Source organism: Athene cunicularia (assembly GCF_003259725.1).
Source record: "Athene cunicularia isolate RWA chromosome 21 unlocalized genomic scaffold, athCun1 chr21_part1, whole genome shotgun sequence".
Classification (NCBI taxonomy): Eukaryota; Metazoa; Chordata; class Aves; order Strigiformes; family Strigidae; genus Athene; species Athene cunicularia.
This window is the reverse complement of record NW_020799127.1, coordinates 4899301-4918386: the sequence shown is the minus strand read 5'-3', so window position 1 is coordinate 4918386 and position 19086 is coordinate 4899301. Positions and strand designations below refer to the sequence as shown.

Here is a 19086-nt window from a genome sequence, read left to right as displayed (position 1 = left end):
GCTCTTCACTTCCACCTCACTGGTTCAAATTCAGTCTGAAGCATTAATGACAGAAGAGCTGAACAGCTGGCAGCATTCCCAAGAAGCAAATATGCATCTTGGAGGGTCAGAATATTTGAAGGAGTCAAGGGGTCTAAATCCACTCCTACCCTTCTGTATACAAGACACAAACCACTAACTACAAGAGAAAAATAATGAGCAACTCATCTGGACTTTTGTGTAAACCCTCATCATTCTGAGTCTCTTCTCATGTGATAGAGGAGAGCAACACTGCAAAACTCCACACTTGTGTGAAATGGGTCAACTGTGATCTAAAGTTAGAGAAATACTTAAGCATAAAAAAAAAACAAACTCAAAAAAGAGAACAGGAGATGAGGGAGCAGAAGTAAAGACACACCCTTGGCAAATTCCACACTCTACAGAAAAGCCTATCTTTACAAAAGACAGCACACAAGTACCCACATCTAAACATACAAACATCCCATTAATCCTGTTAATTGACTGTCCAAAGCTCCTTATTAAGTTAAACATGAGAAGCAGGCCATGTTAAGAACTACTATTCCTCCCAGTTTCCTTACCTCCCCCTCCTTCCTTGAACACTCTTTAATCTGCAGAAACTCTTCAAACCCTGAAACTCTGGATCTTGCCCACGCTCAGTCCCGTCCAGCTAACTGTACCTCCCTGCCCACTACCCCTGCTCTGGTCCTCCTTCCTTTTAGCAGCTTTAATTAATACCTGAAACAAAATATTTAAGAAACGCACCAGCTAATAAAAAGCCCATTGAAAAAGCATGAGGAGACAGGAAGGAATTATGTTCAACATTTGTTAAGCCAGCACCAGGGCATCTGCTGCTAGCGCTATGGTGAAAGTGTTTTATCAGCTCAGCCATCTTGTCTGGAAAATCATAAACCCTGGAGGGATGTTTGCTGTTAAAGTTTCAACCACTTGCAAAGCAGCTTTCCGACTAAGGCAAGTGACACAGAATAATGCTGCTGTTATGAACATAACGGAACAGCCTAACAGCCCTTTGGGGGGATTTCTATTCCACAAGCAGCCATACAAGAATTTTCAATTGGCACTGTATGGAAGTATGTATTATACAAGGTTTGGTAATTTTGAGGTGTGCATAATGTAAAATTAAAAAGCAACATCAACCTGAGAAAAGAAAAAAAAAAAAAACAAACCCCACCACACAGTAATTTTTCCACGTCAAGAGGAGGTACCTTCGCAAATCTCACTTGTTTGTGAAATACAGAATAATTTCACAAAAAGATAACGTATCTTTATACTATGCATTTCTCCTGTGGTTGGCACTACTGGTTAAACACATTACCACTGTGCTCTTTATTCAAAGCAAGTTTTCAAGATGTTGTCACAGTCTGACCAGATCTGTCCATGCACATCATTAATCAATCTTTTCCCCCCCACTCCCAATTACCGTAAAAGGCTTTTTCTTTTTTTTTTTTTTTAATAGAATGCCAAGCTTTTAGAGTACTGCTTATTTCACCAGGCAATATTTTTTTCTTAAAGACATTTTTATCTTCAATAGCAACACCACAAGTATCTGAAACAAGGTAGAATTGGCTCAAAAGAAAAGGATGGGAGAAACATGGCATAAAACTCTCATGGAACATGCCAGAATAAAAAAAAAAAACAACCAACAACTGCCATGTAACCCTGAAATAATTGGCTCCATACTTTCAACATTAAAAGCAGCCCTTTTCAAGATAAAAGGAACTAGGCTGTCCATAGTGCATTAGTGTATAATCTCCAAAAGGCTGACGTTAACTGCACATTTGAAAACTAACCTTCAGGAACAGTCATGCTGTCACAAGGCTCTTAGACCCTTTGTGTTTGAAAACCCTGCCTGAATGCCAGCCTGTAGTTTTATTAGATTTAGGCAATGAATTTGGAATGATGGGCTTTTTGTGTGTGTTTTGACTGCTGTAGTTTGCTGTAGGTTTTTGTGGTGTTTTGGTTTTTTTAAAGAAGCGATGCTGCGTGTTCCTATCATTCTTGCTCTTTCCAATCGCGGCCTCCCAAGGAAAGCGAACCCAAGAATGACGGGGGCATGCCAATAATAGAACGGATCATCAAATGATCATCGTGTTACCCTGGAAAGGGGTTAACTTTTTTCCAGTAAAATTTACACTGCTCCTGTACAAATGTGGTAGTCAATTTTCCGATGTGGACAAGCCGAGAGTGAGACTACATCGCATAAACCCCAAATTAACTGCAATTTTAATGCTACAATAGATACCCACCCATATTATTACTTTCCACTGGAGAATGAACACTCACTGGTGCTATCACCTTAAAACCAAAAATCCAGGGTAACTTGAAGCATGTGCCTTCCCCCCATCCCAAGTCTTTGCTTTGTATCCTAGGAGATTGGCTTGCTAACATTAATTCAGTTTTCAAAGGGCAGGCAACTATATTATCAGATACCTGACTACCACTGGCTGTCACTGTCCAGGACAGCCAGTGTCTGCAGTCTAGGGAGAAGAGAGCAAGGCTTTCAGTAATGTTACCTTAGTTTCAAACAACTGGGTAACAGGGAGAGAGGAAACTCTTTATATATATATATATTTTTTTTTTCAGGATTATGTTGATCAGTAACGAGTCTGTTAGTCATTTTGTCTGCCACACACACGCTCTGCTCCTCAGAATAAATTCAAATAAAAGTTTAACGAGTTCAGATAAGATCAAAGGTTTCAAATCATTGTGTTAGTTTCCAAACCTATGATAACTCTCCATACAGAAAGAGTTCAAAAGACAGTCAACCAGAGAAAATAATTAACTATGAACTGTAGTAAAGAAGGTAACAGGTCAGCAGAGCACACCGTGTCACTCGTCTGGCATGGAAAAGCTTATGTAAGCCTAACCATCCAACTGCCTGCCTTCCTACGGAATTGTCTTGTGGTTCTTACCCAACAATCCAGCTAACAAGCCTTGAACTGTGGAAGGGATAACAAATCCGAATTTGGTTTTGCTTCCAATCCTAATCAGGCTGCTCCCTGAATTAGGATATTCTCCACGTACTGTAGTTGCAGCTGTGTATGTATTTTAATTTACTGCAAAGGAAAATATATAACACACCAAAGAATTACATCCAACAATGGAGGAAAACACCAGTTTCCTTTTGGCCTTAGAGAGAGGTACTAACTTCAGAAAAGTTATTTACTGTACAGACACACAGATTTCTAAGAACAACTGAATTTCTGAATAGATGAAACACATGGGACAAGGCGAAAGCATTACAAGATACAGCCACTTACCCGTATCCTCTTTTGGTATCTCTGTTTGAAGAGTACCTGTGTTATATTTAGTGCTCTGGCAATGAAAAACCAAAAAACCCAAGAACAAAACCTAACAAACCCACAGATAACATAAATAATTTCCTTACAGTCCATCAATTACCTTGAGCAGAGTAACACTCATAACAGGAGCTCAACCAGGCAGATTCCCACTCTAAAAATTTGAGCTTTCAAGGGTAAAGTATTAAAACTAGAAAAAAAAGTATATAAGTAAATACCACACATAACTCTGAATTCAAATAGTTAGTTCTTACAGTAGTTAGTTTCTGGTTATTTTTTAATATTTAAAACCATGCAGGGTGCCTTAACTTGTGTTTCCCTACTCAGAAGAGAACTGCTGCTAACCCAAAGAGCACACACTCCTTCCCCCCTTCCGAAAAGACTCGAGAGACAAAGCAGCAAGACAGGTTTTCTATTAGTCATGTTTCCCTAATCCATCAAACACATGCTACTGCAAAGTGGTCTCATAATTGAAACCATTCTAATTGTCAAATACACGAACAAAGCTTTTTCTGTAGTTCACTGGCCATTTTTTACTGTGGTTTGGTTACTCACTGGGCTTAGAAAAATTTGCATCGACGTGACCCCGGACACCCGGGAGGGCCCAGAGCAGGTGTACAGCTCCAACCTCCCAGCACCAAGGGATGCAGAGCTGGGAGCCTTCAGCAGGTACCAGTTTGCAGGATTCCTCAGTAGTGCTTCAAAGCTAACAGAGGAAGCCTCCTACAAAAGGGCTTTTAATTTATTAAAGGATTTAATTAATGGGCACACGTTGTTTCTGTTCAGAAAGATGCAGGTACCTGCAACTTATTTTTTCAGCGTCTGCATCGCAGAGGGCATATATCCCATAGCTAGGAGATCCCCTGGGGAGTAAGAAAGCAGAGCTGCCAGGAATCCAGCAGCCTTCAAGCAAGCAACGTCAACATTAATTATGATGGAGACAAGGCAAAATAATACAGAGGCAACAAAGCTTTGGCAGCATCTAACTTACTTTTCTGCTGCCCTTCAAAAACACTTCTAATGAAATAAAATGGAAATCCCCGCTGTATACTGCAGATGAAGGTGACCTTGGGAAATGGGGGAGAAGAGGAATAAAAGCAGATGGATGATCTTAGGAAACTGCCTGGTACCCAACAGACCCCCCCAGCCCCGTCCTTCCACCTTCTAACAACCATTCAGAAACGGACAGGTCTAATTAAGTGTCAGAGCAAACCGTATCTATCAACGTCCATCCACCAGGTTTCCACTAGCTGTGTTTTATCCCTGTACTGCTCAGTCTGCAAAGACTTCAACTACAGACATTAACCCCATTAAAACAACCCACCTCTTCTTCTTTTCCTTCCTTTTGCCAATAGAGTGTTACAGCTGCAATGAAGTTGCAGAACCTGGAGGTTGATTAACAGAGTAAAGCGTAAACGGAATTAAGTTACACAATGGACTTTTTTCAGCATTGAAGGAGAGATGAGATATTCCTGGGGAGAGACTGAAGCAAGAATATCCGAAAAATCAGTAGCCCAAAGAACTTCTTATTCCTAAAATAAGACAAAGCTGCTAGTCTAGGATTATTTTTTTATTGTTTTGTTTTTCTTCCTTTTGACATGACCTTTAAGGAACGCCAAACCAAGACTGAACAGTGCACCAGAAAGGCTGTTTATCTACAGCCTGCAGGATTCCATCCACATTTTCAGCTCCAAGATGACAACTAAAGCAATCGAACATCATACGCAACTCAAGTTTTAAAAACTCCCCGTATCTTTTCTACGTAAGTTCACTTGAAAAGGTCAAAGCAAAACTTCAGTAATTAAAAGAAAAACCAAAAACTTAACAGTGGTTTGGCACAGACATAAATATATAAAACTAAGCTATTCAGTGGTGATTCACATGAATTTATCACATACTACTTAATTGCTAAAGCAATGAAAACTTCTACAGTTGCAGTTTCTACATGCCAGCATGTTGGGGGTTTTTGGTTGTTGTTGTTTGGTTTTTTTTTTTTGGTGGTGTTTTTTTTTGTTTGGTTGGTTGGTTTTTTTTAAGAGTCCCGACTCAGCATTGTGTAAACATGGAATAAGGACTCTAAATGACAGATCAGATGAGGAAGGGAAATGGCAGAGCAGTTTTCACATAAACACTTAATCCCATTGATTTCTCTTCAGTAGCACTATTAATATGCTCCATGGAAAAATATTCTGAAGCATGAGGGCAAGTGGGGTCATTTATAACACCCACAAACAGCAGCTTATAACCTTCATTTGTGCCTCTACAGCAGATACACACCTATTAAATAAAACTTTCTAAAAGTATGTGCATTATTTCAAAATACATCTTGGAGAGCTATGGGTTAAAATTCACTAGTGGTTCAAATCTAACAAGACTTTAGCTTCCACCTTTTCATCCTTTAGCTGAAAATAATTTGGAGTAATTTTTGAAAGGCTTACAAGTTTAAGAAACACAGATTTCTCTGAAACAAAACCATTAATCACCTGAAAAGTATATAAATAAGGGAAAGATAGGGAGGAGAGCTTTATGCCAACAGTGAGCAGACAAATTCTTTTTAGAAGCTCTTATGCTCACAACAAAAGAATGTTCTTCTGAAGCCAGGCAGTAACAACAACAACAACAAAAAAATCTAACGCATCAAATGCCACAGAATAAGAACATGAGCTGGAATTGTTAAATCAATACAAGTTTAACGCAGCATCGAAGGTGGAAGGCCTTTGTCCATGTCACTTCTTCATAACAAGGTGAAAGTCCAGTTATACAACCCACAGAGTTATTCTATATACTGGATCTGACTGAACAGTGGGAATTAGGATAAATGCATGTGGAAAAATGCCCTTTAAGCATCCAGATTGTGCAAGGTTTATGGCACTTATTTTTAATCACATCTCAATCTGCAAGGTATGGAATACTGCAGAACAAAACCAGAGTCCAAACCAACAAAACATCTATTTCTGTAATTTATCTTCTTCCAGTATCTAAGCACATTATACACTGCAACTGTATCACTCTAATACAATGCAAGGAAACCTATGCAGAAAGTGTAGTCTGTGTAACACAAAATCGCAGAGAAGTCAGCTAAGCTCGAGTGAAGCACAACCAAATGTGAAAAACACCACCTAGGCAAAAAAAAAAAACAAACAACAAAACAACCTTTCAGACAAACTAGCATGTATATGGATCTCTGATGAGGTCATGTAGCTCACATGCTCCACCCTTTCCTACACAGGCAAGAAATGTCATTCTGGGCTCTTAGAAATAAGCATTTAGGATGGCAAAATCTCTCTTTCCCGTTATCTCGTGCCGCTAAATAGAAAAGATAAATCCAAGTAATGCAGTGAGCATTACACATTTGTCTAAATTCACTCTTAACCTAAAAGGCCTAAAAGAAACTTCAGGGAGGGGAAAGTAACAGATGGAAAGTTAACATAGCTGCAGGAACAAGGAAGGAGAGAGAAACGGGTTGTTTTTCTAGTTTAATGGGGTTTCTTCTGGGTTTTTTTTTTTGTTGGGGGTTCTTCCCCCCCTCCCGGTTTGTTTGTTTGTTGGGGAGTTGCCATGATTTGTTTTTCCAGTTCCCTCTCACTGCAATTCAGGTAATGAAAGACTTGAGCTTTGGCAAAGATCCCCTCCTTAGCCATAAAAAAAAAAAAAGAAAAAAAAAGAAAAAAGAAGAAAAGAATTGTAATTAAGCTTACAGGAAACAAAACTAATCAAACCTGAACAGTAACAAAGGGCAACAGGAACATGTTCACTGTATCACATCTTCCTTGCTGGCCAAGAGCCCGGAGTTTTCATTACATTTTTTTTTCTGCCCCCCATTTCACAATAGCATTAACAAGCCCTGGCCCAGGACTCCTCGCTTTACAAACTGTATTTGTAGGAGGTCAGCTTTTCATGAGGCCAGAAACCCAGCATGTGGAAAGTGTTAAAAGACTTTCATGTAGTAGAGGAGGTTCTTAAAACTACTACTGTTCAACTCCAAAATTTTGGAGCTTCACAGATCATTAAGAGGTTTCTGAACCACAGAGAAGGGCAGAGTTAGCAAAATAAATCAAGGGTTCCTGTGGGATGTCCTAGTGCTTTACACAACAAGAGGCACCAGGCACAAAGCAGGCCCAGAATTAAACAACGGGGAGGACTTCTCAAATTGCATGAGGAAAGAGCTGTTTTATAACCTGGAATGTACTCTCCCCCTTTCTTTAAAGGTTAGGGTCTAGAGGCATTGTACAAAATAATTCAGTTTGGGTCATGGGCACTGGTAGGAAAAAAGAAAAAAGGGAGCACAGAAAGTACATGTGGAGGAGGGGAAGGAGAGGAGTCAACTGTTCCACCCAACAAGAACAATCTATTTCACCATGGCAATAAAAGTACTTATCAGCATCTTTTAAATGCCAGATTTCTTACTGCTGTACAGGAGCACGTTAGCATAAAAAGAAACAACATTCCTTGCCAATTTTCTATACACCAGATGACCGGAGCCAATACGGATTTCCCAACCATCAGTAGTCAACATTTTTGATTTTGTCATTAATCTCATAACACTTCGCCTATTTCCCAAGACTCCAAGTTCTTCCATACAGTAATTACTTAAGAAACCATCTCTTTCGTTACATCTCCCAAAACGTTCCAAAGTTCACATTTACAAGAAAAGGGGAATTGAAAAATTTAATCTTAGAAGAGCTAAATCAGAAGAAAACATATCTGTTGACATTCTAAGGTGTTTAAAAAGTAAGGGATGTAAAAAGCAACAGGTTTTCTGAGGAACCTGCTTTGATTACTCAACATTTGACCCAACACTAACCTGCACCTTCTTCACTAGACTAGAAGTAAGAAATGAAGCAGTGTATTGAATTTCCTTACTGCAGAACACGTGATGCTGCAGCCTAAGGAAGCAGATCTACATGGGATGCTGTTGGAACAACAGTCAGCAAGAAAAATATACAAACAGGACCAGTGGTGGACCCCGGTCTTGCAAGACATTTACTAGTCTAAAGCAGGCACAGGAAACCCAAAGCCTAAGCATTTCTCATGGCTCACAGCTTCAGTATCTTTTTTTTTTTTTTTTTTTTTTTTTTTTTCTACATACCAAAAGTCATTAAGATGCCTGAAAATGCTTCCTACCTCTTGTCAGGGAAAGGAGACATATCCCCTGCTATAAATCCACGATCATACACACACTTAGAGGGCTGAGGTTCAGATTTGAAGCCTTTCTCCTACCAACCTTGCAGAATAGGCCTCTTCCCTTATGTGTTGCTGTGGTAAAAGCAGTAGATGTTTACCCAAAACACCACCACCATCACCTATTACTTCATGAGAATTTGAATTCTGTCATACTCCCAAGCACTCTTCTTTCAGATATGAAATAGGGGAAACAAAAGGGAAACAAAACAAACCAGCAGTTTTCAGCTTGTGATGTTAAATGTTTCTTAAAGTACAAGACCTACAGAGCCTGTTATATCCACAAACTGCCTTCGTTTCCCCTACAGTACAGCCCCTTTAAACAAAAGCCACTATTCTTAACTCCCCCTTTTCAGTTTATTCCAAAATCTGTGTAGTTCCTGGGAGTTTTCCTTGGCAAGAAAAAAAAAACACAACCACACAAACGACAAAAAAAAAAAATCCAGTAATCAAGCACTGCTTCTTTTTTACAGCTGGTTTGAAACAAAAATGACAAAATGAGTGCATCTGTCTACTGAAGTTGTTATTGTCTTGTTCTCACAGTACAGTTATAGCAGCATATTACAGGATATTTAGGACTGAATAATGTATTTGGGGGCTGATTCTATGCCAACAGAAGACTGTAGATACCGTTCTTACGGTGCCATCTGGGGCAGGAAGAGACGATTAAGGCCAATGATCTGTTGTATAAGGAGAAAGTTAATTTCATGCTCAGTGTGGCAGGCAAGATGCATTAAAAGTATAGTTTACTCTCTGCCAACAGACAGGTTGGTTTTTGTTTTGTTTTGTGGTGTTTTTTGTTTTGTGCAACAATCTTTTGCCACCAAATGGCTTGCTCTACTGAACCCCACTCAACCTGGACAACAACTTTATGAATGTCTGTGTTAAGGGTCTGAAGCTTTGCACTACGACGCACTCCAGATCACCCTGACTTTCCTGTAACATGACTCTCTCAACAGGTCCAAGCTGTTTACATTTAGTTTGCTTCCTGAACTTGAAAATTCAAGACAAACTGCTGCAATACCTTTTGAAATTGTAATCTCTCTCTCTCTCTCACGCACTGTGGATACACACGTGAAATGCCACCACCTGGGACAACACCTAGATAACATCCTCAGTTATGTTTGCTACGATCTAGCTGCCCCCGCTACATTTTTTTCCCCTTAACTGTAGATTTGCAATTAATCTTCATTATCCCTGACTAGGATAAGAAAGCAGTGTGGGTGCTGAGGAGGAAAAAAAACAAGTAGCAAGACAGAATGCTTGTTCCTCAAATGTAAGCAAGCCACCAGTTTGGCAAAAACTAACCGAGCAGTTTGTGCTGGCTTCCAGTGGATAACTAGGGGTGAAATTTAGCCCAAATACACACGCACACACCCCATATAAAAAAAAAAAATAATTACGTATAGGCCGTAAACATCAAGTTCAAACACCCAAGCTGAATTAGCTGCGAAAACTGCTGGAGTTTCACCCAAGTTTGTTTTTCACTATCTCAGACTTGAGCAATTGCCATAAAACTCAGGACTTGCCAACCAAACTACTTGTCGCCACATCTCCCTCTCTTTCTAAAAGTCCTTTTAAGAAAGCATTCCTTTGTCTGCTCCATACCGGAATTTTTAGAGGTTAACATTCCTGCTGCATAGATAAGAAAGAGGAACTAACCAGTACCAGGTAGACACCATGTGAAGCATAACAAAGAGACTTGCCCTGTGTTGTCCCCTTTGGCCCCATCCCATCCCTCCCCAACAGACAATACCATCTTAGAAAGCCACGGTCATGCATAACAGAAGTCTTTAACGGGCCAGAAAACAAAGCCATTGATTCATGTGTATCTTTCATAGATTAAATCCACTACTTGCAGGGTGAGATTTGTGCAACACCACTTTTACATCAATGAAACTATTCTAAAGGACATCAAGGCTTATCTTCCTGCTTTGCCACAGAAGTTTTTGGTTTCCCAGAGCAGGTCACTAAGTTTGGTTTTGACTCGGCTCTTAACTTGTAAAAGCTCCAATTCCACACCCAACAGTGCTGTGCATTAGGTACACGATTAAAGATCGTGAGATACCAATTGCAGGTCTGTGAGTTAGTACCAGAGAGGATTAAATGGAGACTATTTCTCTATTAAGCCATTTGAAAAATCAGACACCAGGCAGGATTATACAGATTAATTCCGTCAAGGAGTTATCCAGGTTTTGTAACGTTAGCACTGTCCTAGGACAGGATGCCCTACAAACGTCACTGTTGCTTATATGACGTTTAGTTTTGCCTTTCTGAAAGCCATCTTCATGTTTTAAAGCATATCTTCAGTTGCTAACAGGATGGGAAACAAACAACGTGAAGGGTTTGGTGCACGGCATCTGTGGAAAAGCAACTTGCCAGAATAGGACACTCAACTGTGAAAATAAACCGCACAAATTCCCAAATAGATACCTATTATATGCACCTGAGATTCATAGGACCTTAGCATTGATGTCTGAGTATTTGATACAATCTGACAGCTACCACAAAAGAAAAAGCTAGTGTCTTTTCTCACAGGGAAAGAAAAATGCAGAAAAAGTATACAGCTGGCGGTGAACAAAAACATTTTAACCAGTCACACATACCCTGCAGCACAGATGCAAAAAAAGAGAATTCACAATGAGAAAATAAACAAAACAAAAGCCCTTATGACAGTGAATTATGAACAGAGGTAAGGAAAATACAGTGTAACGGAACTATGAAGAGTCACAGCAGCATGGTGTTGTCTCAGTTGTTGAGGAAGACTTGGACAATATTGTATCAATTTCCCAAATACTCTTGGCTTAGATGTTCAACTACATACCTTTCACTACAAAGCAGAAATTGTCCTTTTTGGCGCTCTGACAGAACTCAATGCAATTGCCTAATGGCCCTCTTTTGCTTGCAACAATATTTTACTTCTACCTCTAAACCTTCAGAGAAAAATAAACAATGAGTTTCAATCTTGTAATGTAAAATAATAAAAAAAACCACCCCATCATAGCGCAGAGTTGATTTATTACTGATGCTAAACGCAATTCTAGAGTCCAGTTGGCACAGTGAATACACCTTCTGGTTTTATGCTCCTCACCTACAAAGGTTTCTTAGTAAGAAGAATAAGCAGCTCACTTTTTGAGCTGGTAACACCATAATTTACCTTTAAAATACAAAAATAATAAAATTGAAAATGAGTTCTCTTTTTCTCTTAAGAGAAAGAAAGCTTAAGAGATTTAAAACAAAAACCAAAGCACATTTAGGTACTTGTTTTCCTTGGTTTTACTTGCTTCAGCTGAAATCAAGAGACAGAGGTATGTGAGAGGGTATTTTGGTCTTTGGAGGATGTAACCGTAGTCATTAATCAGATGGCCACACACTAAAGGCACCAGGCCCTAAAAGCAAACAGTCAATGTAAAAAGGCAGGTCACAGAGCAAGGACTGAAGAGCCAAGGAACATATACCTTCATGATATGTTAAGTCAAAGGAAGAAACTCAGGAAAGTGAAACAAAAGGAACACATATGATGTGGATAAACCGCTAAGCTGAACTGTGGCCCAAGCGTGTCCAATGAAGTATAGAGTTGGCAGCTCCACTCACCTGCAAGGCCTGAAATCAGTTTTAGAGATGAAGACGACATGGTATATACTAGAGTTAAACCTTTATGTTGCTTTAAAGACTTTTCCAAGCCTTCTGTTTTATTATCCAATAAAATGATGACATTTGCAATAGGTTTAACAGTTAAACTTTAAAAACCAGCCAAATCACAGTGAACACACATACCGAACATCCCTTATAGATGATCTGGTCTTTGTAAACAGCTTTCAGCTCAGTGCCACTTAAATTTAGGAATATCTCCATCTGAGCTCAGCTCCTATGAGCTCAGCATTTCATTAAATTCTTTGGCTTACTTATTCTGCTCCTGGTGAGAAGCGTGAACTGAATTACTGTGTGCCTCCTCAGTACACTGCTTTACCTTAAAGCCAAACATATTCATTTAGTGTTCTGCCTCAATCAGGTAATATAGCCACCCTCAAAAAAAAAGCAAAAAAACCCCAAAAAAACAAAAAAGCAACATGTTCCCTACAAAAGAGTTTGTTATGCAAATGAATCAATGGTTTCACTTACACAAGAAAAGCAACTGATGCCTCTGCCCATTTTTCAAAACGGACTGAAGCCCAGTAGGATATCTGCTATGACTAAAGAAAAAAAGTGTGAGGCTATCATTTTTAAAATGTGAAGTCTATATTCCGTGTTTTAACAAGAACAAAACCCTCCAACTGTAATAGCCACGCCATGGAAGCACTAGCAGCAGCGAGCAGAGATGAAATGAAAAGAAGCAGTGGCTGTTTATGTTGGCAGTCGCTTCAAACTCTAATGGAAAATTTCAGCTCTGACTGCATCTAGGCTAGAACAAGTTATTAAGGAAAAAGGTTCGGCTTTCAAACAGAAAGGGCTTACATAGCTTGTGCCTTTCTGAACACTTCTGCAGCAAAGACAAGTCAGGAAATAATATGCCTTGACTATGCAATGTATTAATATCCTATCATTAGGGGAACATACCATCTGATAAAACGTATTTCCTTTGGGAGAGGAGAACTGTGATAATGCCCATCCCACAGACACCAACTCAGCTCCTGGTACAAATAAGTTACACCACTAAATGCAAATATTAAAAAAAGGCAATGTAGGCCTAACTAATCACTTTATAGTAACGGACCAAAATATATTCACCTAATTATCCCCCTCTCTTGATCAAAGGAAAACTGCTATTTGAACAGTTATGTGGAGGGAGAATCTTTACCTTTCATATGCTTGTAAGAATTTTGCATATTATTATTAAGGCTGTTTGTTGACATGATTAGTATACAGTTTGTCCTCGGAGAGGACAAACACCTTGCCAGGCTGCACATATGGTAACTGCAGTGACCTTTCAGTTACTACACATTTGACTATATTTAAGAGCTACTCAGGAAGCCAATATTGTATATTATGTAACACAAGATTAAGCATTAATGAGGCAAGAATAAAATTGTTTATCTAAACCCCAATCTAAAATTAAACAGAAGTTTATGCTGAAAGCTCACACTGCACTCATTCTGTCTCCTAACATTAACAGAGCACAGCTTATTTAGTCTCTGAGATATGTCCCAACAGCATTTACTTGGGAGAAAAAGATGTTGCTATCAGGAAGAGAGACTATTTTTCCTAAAGCAGAAAAGGATGCATACTTAGTTCTCATGCACATAAATACAGCACATTGCAGGTATTTTGATCTAAGGAAAAGAGCTGATATTCTTGACTTCTGTTTATACTGTGTTTTAAAGCTAAATACAGAAGCATCTACACAGAGACAAGACCTTTTGACTGCACTCTGTCGTCTCTTGCTGAGTAGCCAAACCAAAAAATAAAAAAAAATAAAAATCACACACCAAAGATACCTATGTGCTCAAAAGGGAAATTCAAAACAAAATTAGAGCAAAGTCTGCATATGCCTCCACAAAGATTCACTGTCCTCTTTTTGGACGTCTCACTAAGCAAGCAGCTCTACAAGGCTCACTAAGGGGCTTCAGACTGCCCCGAAAAGAGACAAGCAGACGAGACCACGGTCACAATCACTGTACCACAAACCTTCACAGTCACGGCAGAGCCTCAAAACGCTCAGCTAAGTGTCTGGTTTTAAGGATAGGTGGAAAAGTCCTTGAGCCTATTCCCCTGAAGACAGTGTCTCCAAAACCTCAAACCAGTTGCAGCGTACGCCATGGCTAATGATATAACATGCTATTATTCCTTAAATCTATGCTGAGGTGCCAAAGAGACAAACCCACCCCCCCTCCCCTCCATTTCCAGTGGCTAATCAACCAGCATCAGATGTTTGAGTTCCACCGGTCAGACAACACATCTGACAGAAAGCAGGCTGCAGGAACTCCAGCCAGAGGAAAATGAATCTGTTTTCCTGGGACCGTGGCATTAAATAGTTCAGGCAAAGTGAAAATGCACCCTGACGAAGATTGGAGAAGCACTGCTGGGTGACCAGCACAAGGTAGGACCCAGCCCTAACTCCCAGCAAGCTGACACCATGACTTGGCGTCCTCCTCCTGCTCTGACTGGACATTGCTCATGTTCATGCCAGGCTTCTATCTACCTTTTGAACGTCACTAACACAGAATTAAATATATTTGCAAGAACACAGTAAGACAATCCTCAACCTTGTAGGCTTTTAAGTACGTTTACATCAGGCCTATCACAATGCTGGTGGCTTCTAAAACTCTCAAATTCAAGTAGTTCAGGGTAATCACCTGAAGAATTCAGAGCAGGAAAACTTTAGATCCTTTGAAAATTCTGTATTATCACTAAGTTCTAGCAAATTATTCTAAAATGGGTGGGAGGGGAACGACCATGTTTAAAGCCAAATCATATACTTACAAAAACTTGCTGTCAGCTGTGTACCTTGCATTCTCACAACATACGGATTTAAATAAAAGTTATTAATGAAAACTGCTCACGTCACAATAGCTGCCTCCTAAATTTATTTCCCACCTCACCAGGTAGGAGAATCAAAAGTGGTGCTAAGCACAGACCAAACGAGAGCAGGACACTTCACCAGCTGTCCCACTCAACTCCGGCTGAAACTACGAGAGAACTCTTCAGGAGGAAGGGGAAAGGCAGAAAGATAACCTGAACGGAGGAGAAGCTAGATTTAAGACAGAGTTCTATGGAAACCCAAGGAAGTTTCAGCTGTTTTATTTAAGCTCATCTACATGGAGGCAGTTTTTCTCCAGAGTAGCAGAAGGTTAACTAACACTGATCCAGCCCTAAAACTCCAGGCTTTCCTCGATCCATCACAGCATTCCCACTTCAGCAGAGGGCATGCGCAGCTAAGAACTTATTTTAGTTCCTGTGTCTCTTGCTTATAACAGCTTGAAGAGAATACTACAGCTATTTACATTCATGCCCACTGGGAACCCCTCTCAGACATAAACTTTAAAATAAACTGGAAAAGTGAAGACCTAAACAAACATACAGCTTAAAAATGTGCTAAATATTTCCTTTTGTAAAGATTTTTTTTTCCTTGCTGGTTATTAATTTAGAAGAAACAACTAAAAAAAAAAAGTTGATAAACTATGTTAAATTAGTCAAAACGCATTGACAAATACAGGGTTTTCTTAAAAGATCTTGTATACTAACTATGGGAAGAAAAAAAAAAAAAAGCAAAGGCACCACTCAAATAGGACATTCCTTAACACGCTTGTGAAAACTTAGTACAGTATGGCCTAAATTCTCATCTGTCACCCTGGCCACTTCACATCTTCCAGTATTATAACAGAAATACAATGTCATATCCACCTCTATATTCTGACTTCCCCTACAGTAGCCACAGCTTGCTTTAATATAAAATAGGCTCTACAATAATTCTCTATTTCTGTTGCATTACTTATCTTGCACTATTGTAATGCTCCAACCACAGGGCTTAAGGCAAAAATTAGGAAGAGTTCTCCCCCGGAGAAAGCAGCATAAATGTAAATGTCTAAAAAAGGCACACATTATACAAGAAGCCTGATAATAAGGAGATTTAACTTTAAGTAGGTTTTGCAGAGAGGCAAAAATGCTGGCTCCCCTCCCCACGGGCTTCAGTGACTGGTAAGGTAAACTCTCATAAATTAGAAACGTGCAGGACGTATTGACCTCTAGCCTGGTTTCCATTTAGGGCAAGTCACTTCAAGAATGCCCCTGACTCATTTTCAAGTAGCTTTTGCAGAACTTGGGAGTTGCCGTAGTGCTCCTGCATCCACGTAATAGTTTTGAGAGTTTCATTTCATGTTAATATGGTAGCTAAACAGGAAAACAAGGCCTTTTTTTTCTAGCATTTCTGGAATTGCTAGAGGGTTACTTCACACTGCAATAGAAAAATAGCAGGCAAAGTATCTTAAATTATTTTGGTGATGAAAAAAACGCAGACAAATTAATTCCACAGGCTTGTAATTTACATAATTCATTATTCCACTTTAAGGAGGAAAAACAAAACTGGATAGTCGAATATTATTTACTGCAGCCTTTATTCTGTATGCCTTACTACAGCAAAACTGCTGTAAATTTTGTCTGAAAAAGATTGGGAATTAAAAGAAAGCAGAAGTGAGACCTGTGGGCAAAAATAGGAAACAGAGATTAAACAATCCGTTGTAGGTCAAAGGTTATTTGTAGATCAGTTACCACTGGGGGCTAAAAAAGCCTACTCAAACCCATCAACACTCTGCTTCACAGTTGCTCAAACTTAATATTTAGTCTTCTCTACACTGAGAATTTAGACCTAATGAAGAAAAATGTAACCCTTGAAAAATGATAGCTGATATAAAGTTTCACACCACTTGCAAAACTTTTACAAAAAGCCTTTAGGCCTGATATGCAAGTTCAAATGTAGAAGTCAAGTAGCACAAACAGGGTCCAACACCTGCCCCCAAGCCTCAGTACTTTTGTTTTTCTTTTCCTTTCTCCTGTAAACTGTTTATCACAAAAAGACATTTTATATTTAAAAGCGTATTTCACAGTTGCTGCAATTCAAACTTTAGAAAAGTAGTTTTGTTGTCCCAGCAACTTCACCGTCAGCAGAATTCACTTCTGAAGTGAACCAATTTGTTCTAAACACATTGCTAGGAGATTCTCAAAAGAGGAAAGGACTGCTTAAGCTGACTGTGTGCTGGATTTATCAGACTGTGTGCTAAGAATCATACTACTTTGGCATTCCTTCTAAGCTGTCACCTTTCCAACACTGGGCCTTCACACCTCAAAATCCAAGAGAATACTAAAGCAAGGTCTACCTACGTTTGACCAGTAATGAAGTTTTCTCATCTTCCTCAAAAGAATCAGTGAACATGCACACCAACCCAAGCACTCCGGGAATGATTTCATCCTCCCCTTTCTGTTTGACATATGCGGTGTTACGAACTATTTACCAACAGAAGATTGTGGTATCACAGCATCGTCTAACAAGAACATCTCAGAAGAGAATGGAAACATCCTACAGTAAGTGATAGGTTTTAGAATATTTTTATAGTAACGCTCTTCCCCACTGAACATCCAAATTCCACACAAGTGAAAGTCTAAATAACTGATTATGCTTTAAATAAACATCTTTCAGATCACTAACACGTTGCTAGAAAATAGTCGAACTCAATTTTCATTATTTCCCTTCTAAATTCAGAACAAATATGAAAACTGCTTTACAAAACCACCCTCCCAGCAGTGAAATGACACCTGCAGAATAGAAACCGAAGCTTCTAGAGAAGCTTGGCAATTAGGACTAATGGAAAAGTAACTAGATTCCCAAGGCTTCCCAAACCCTCTTTCCTTTGAAGATGTCAGCCACTCCTCCCTGTCCATCTTCCTTCTAAGCACTTGCCAGGATTTCTGATAGCATGACAGTTATGTAAGCTTTATGAAGTTCAGTAGAGTAATAAGCCACAAATCAATTCAGCAACTGAAGTTACACGCTTGTCCTCCGCATGTGTCAGGAAGGTGAAGAGTTAAATACAACAACCGAATTCACAGGAGCAGGCACATACCTCAGTCTTCCAGATTCAATTAGATTTTGTTTTGTTTTGGCTTTCTTTAATTACCCACTGCCATTTGAGTCCAAGTGGGTGACATAAATGTATTATCCCATCATAATGTCAGAATTTAAAATTAGATTTGGTCTCCATAAATACACTTCACCCAACCTTAGCGACTCCGTCCAGCAATGACGACTATTTTATGTAACATCTTTCATACACTAAGACCTAAAAACTGCACTAAAAATTACAGCTACCTTTTCTGGCTGTGGATTTCTCCTCCATTTGTTTGAAGAGAATTCAGTTCAGGGCGAAAAGGAAATAGTTTCGTAAGATCAAACACCGAAACAGCAGGAGAAAAAGCAAATTACATAAAGTACAAATGTACTTACAGTCTCCTTATTCGGAAGCAACTCCTTTCGGATCCTGAAGAAGTTCTTGCCGTACTGCCTCAACCCCTTAATAAAACGTTTCTGTGATAAAAGATAACAAAAACAGTATGTCAGCAAAAGGAAGGAAGGAAAAAAGGAAAAAGAAAAAAAAAATATATCTTGGTAATCGGCACAACAGCCAAACAACGTTCTTAGCTTAAGGTCTGTCGATAGAAGAAAACGTTATTACCTACACAGCAACTGAACACAGGCGGGGGGAAAAAGGCTTTGAAAAGATACCGAAAAATTCAAACCACACTCCCTTCTACGCCAAACTTCCAACATTTGAGGCTTAAAAAAAAAAAAAAAAAGTCAGTACCACAGTCAGTTCTTCCTCAAAGCGACCGAAGTGTTCTGCCGCACGTCTCCTTTGAAGTCTATTTTTCAACTACGAAGAACCAAGCGAAGGAAAATACGCAACGCCGATTTTCAGGGGAGAAAAGTGACTCTCCGGAGAAGGTGTTGCAGGGGTTAAAGAGTCCTTGCAGCCGCCAACCCTCCGGCTTCTCGCGGCCCGATTTTCGGCGGAACAGCAGCAAAACCCTTCCCGAGAAAGCCCTCGGCCGGGCGGGAGCGGAGCCGCCGCGGCCGCTCCCCCTCCGCGGCTCGCAGCGG

The 19086-nt window shown here is 39.6% G+C and overlaps 1 protein-coding gene across 3 annotated transcripts in view; it reads right to left on the bottom strand.

Moving 5' to 3' along the window:
• Positions 1–19086, bottom strand: part of RERE (arginine-glutamic acid dipeptide repeats) — a 251296-nt gene that overhangs the window by 37371 nt on the left and 194839 nt on the right. For all 3 annotated transcript variants that reach the window (XM_026862554.1, XM_026862556.1, XM_026862555.1), the window contains exon 11: positions 18433–18513. In XM_026862554.1, the coding sequence (XP_026718355.1) occupies positions 18433–18513 (81 nt within the window). The remainder of the gene's footprint in view (positions 1–18432; positions 18514–19086) is intronic.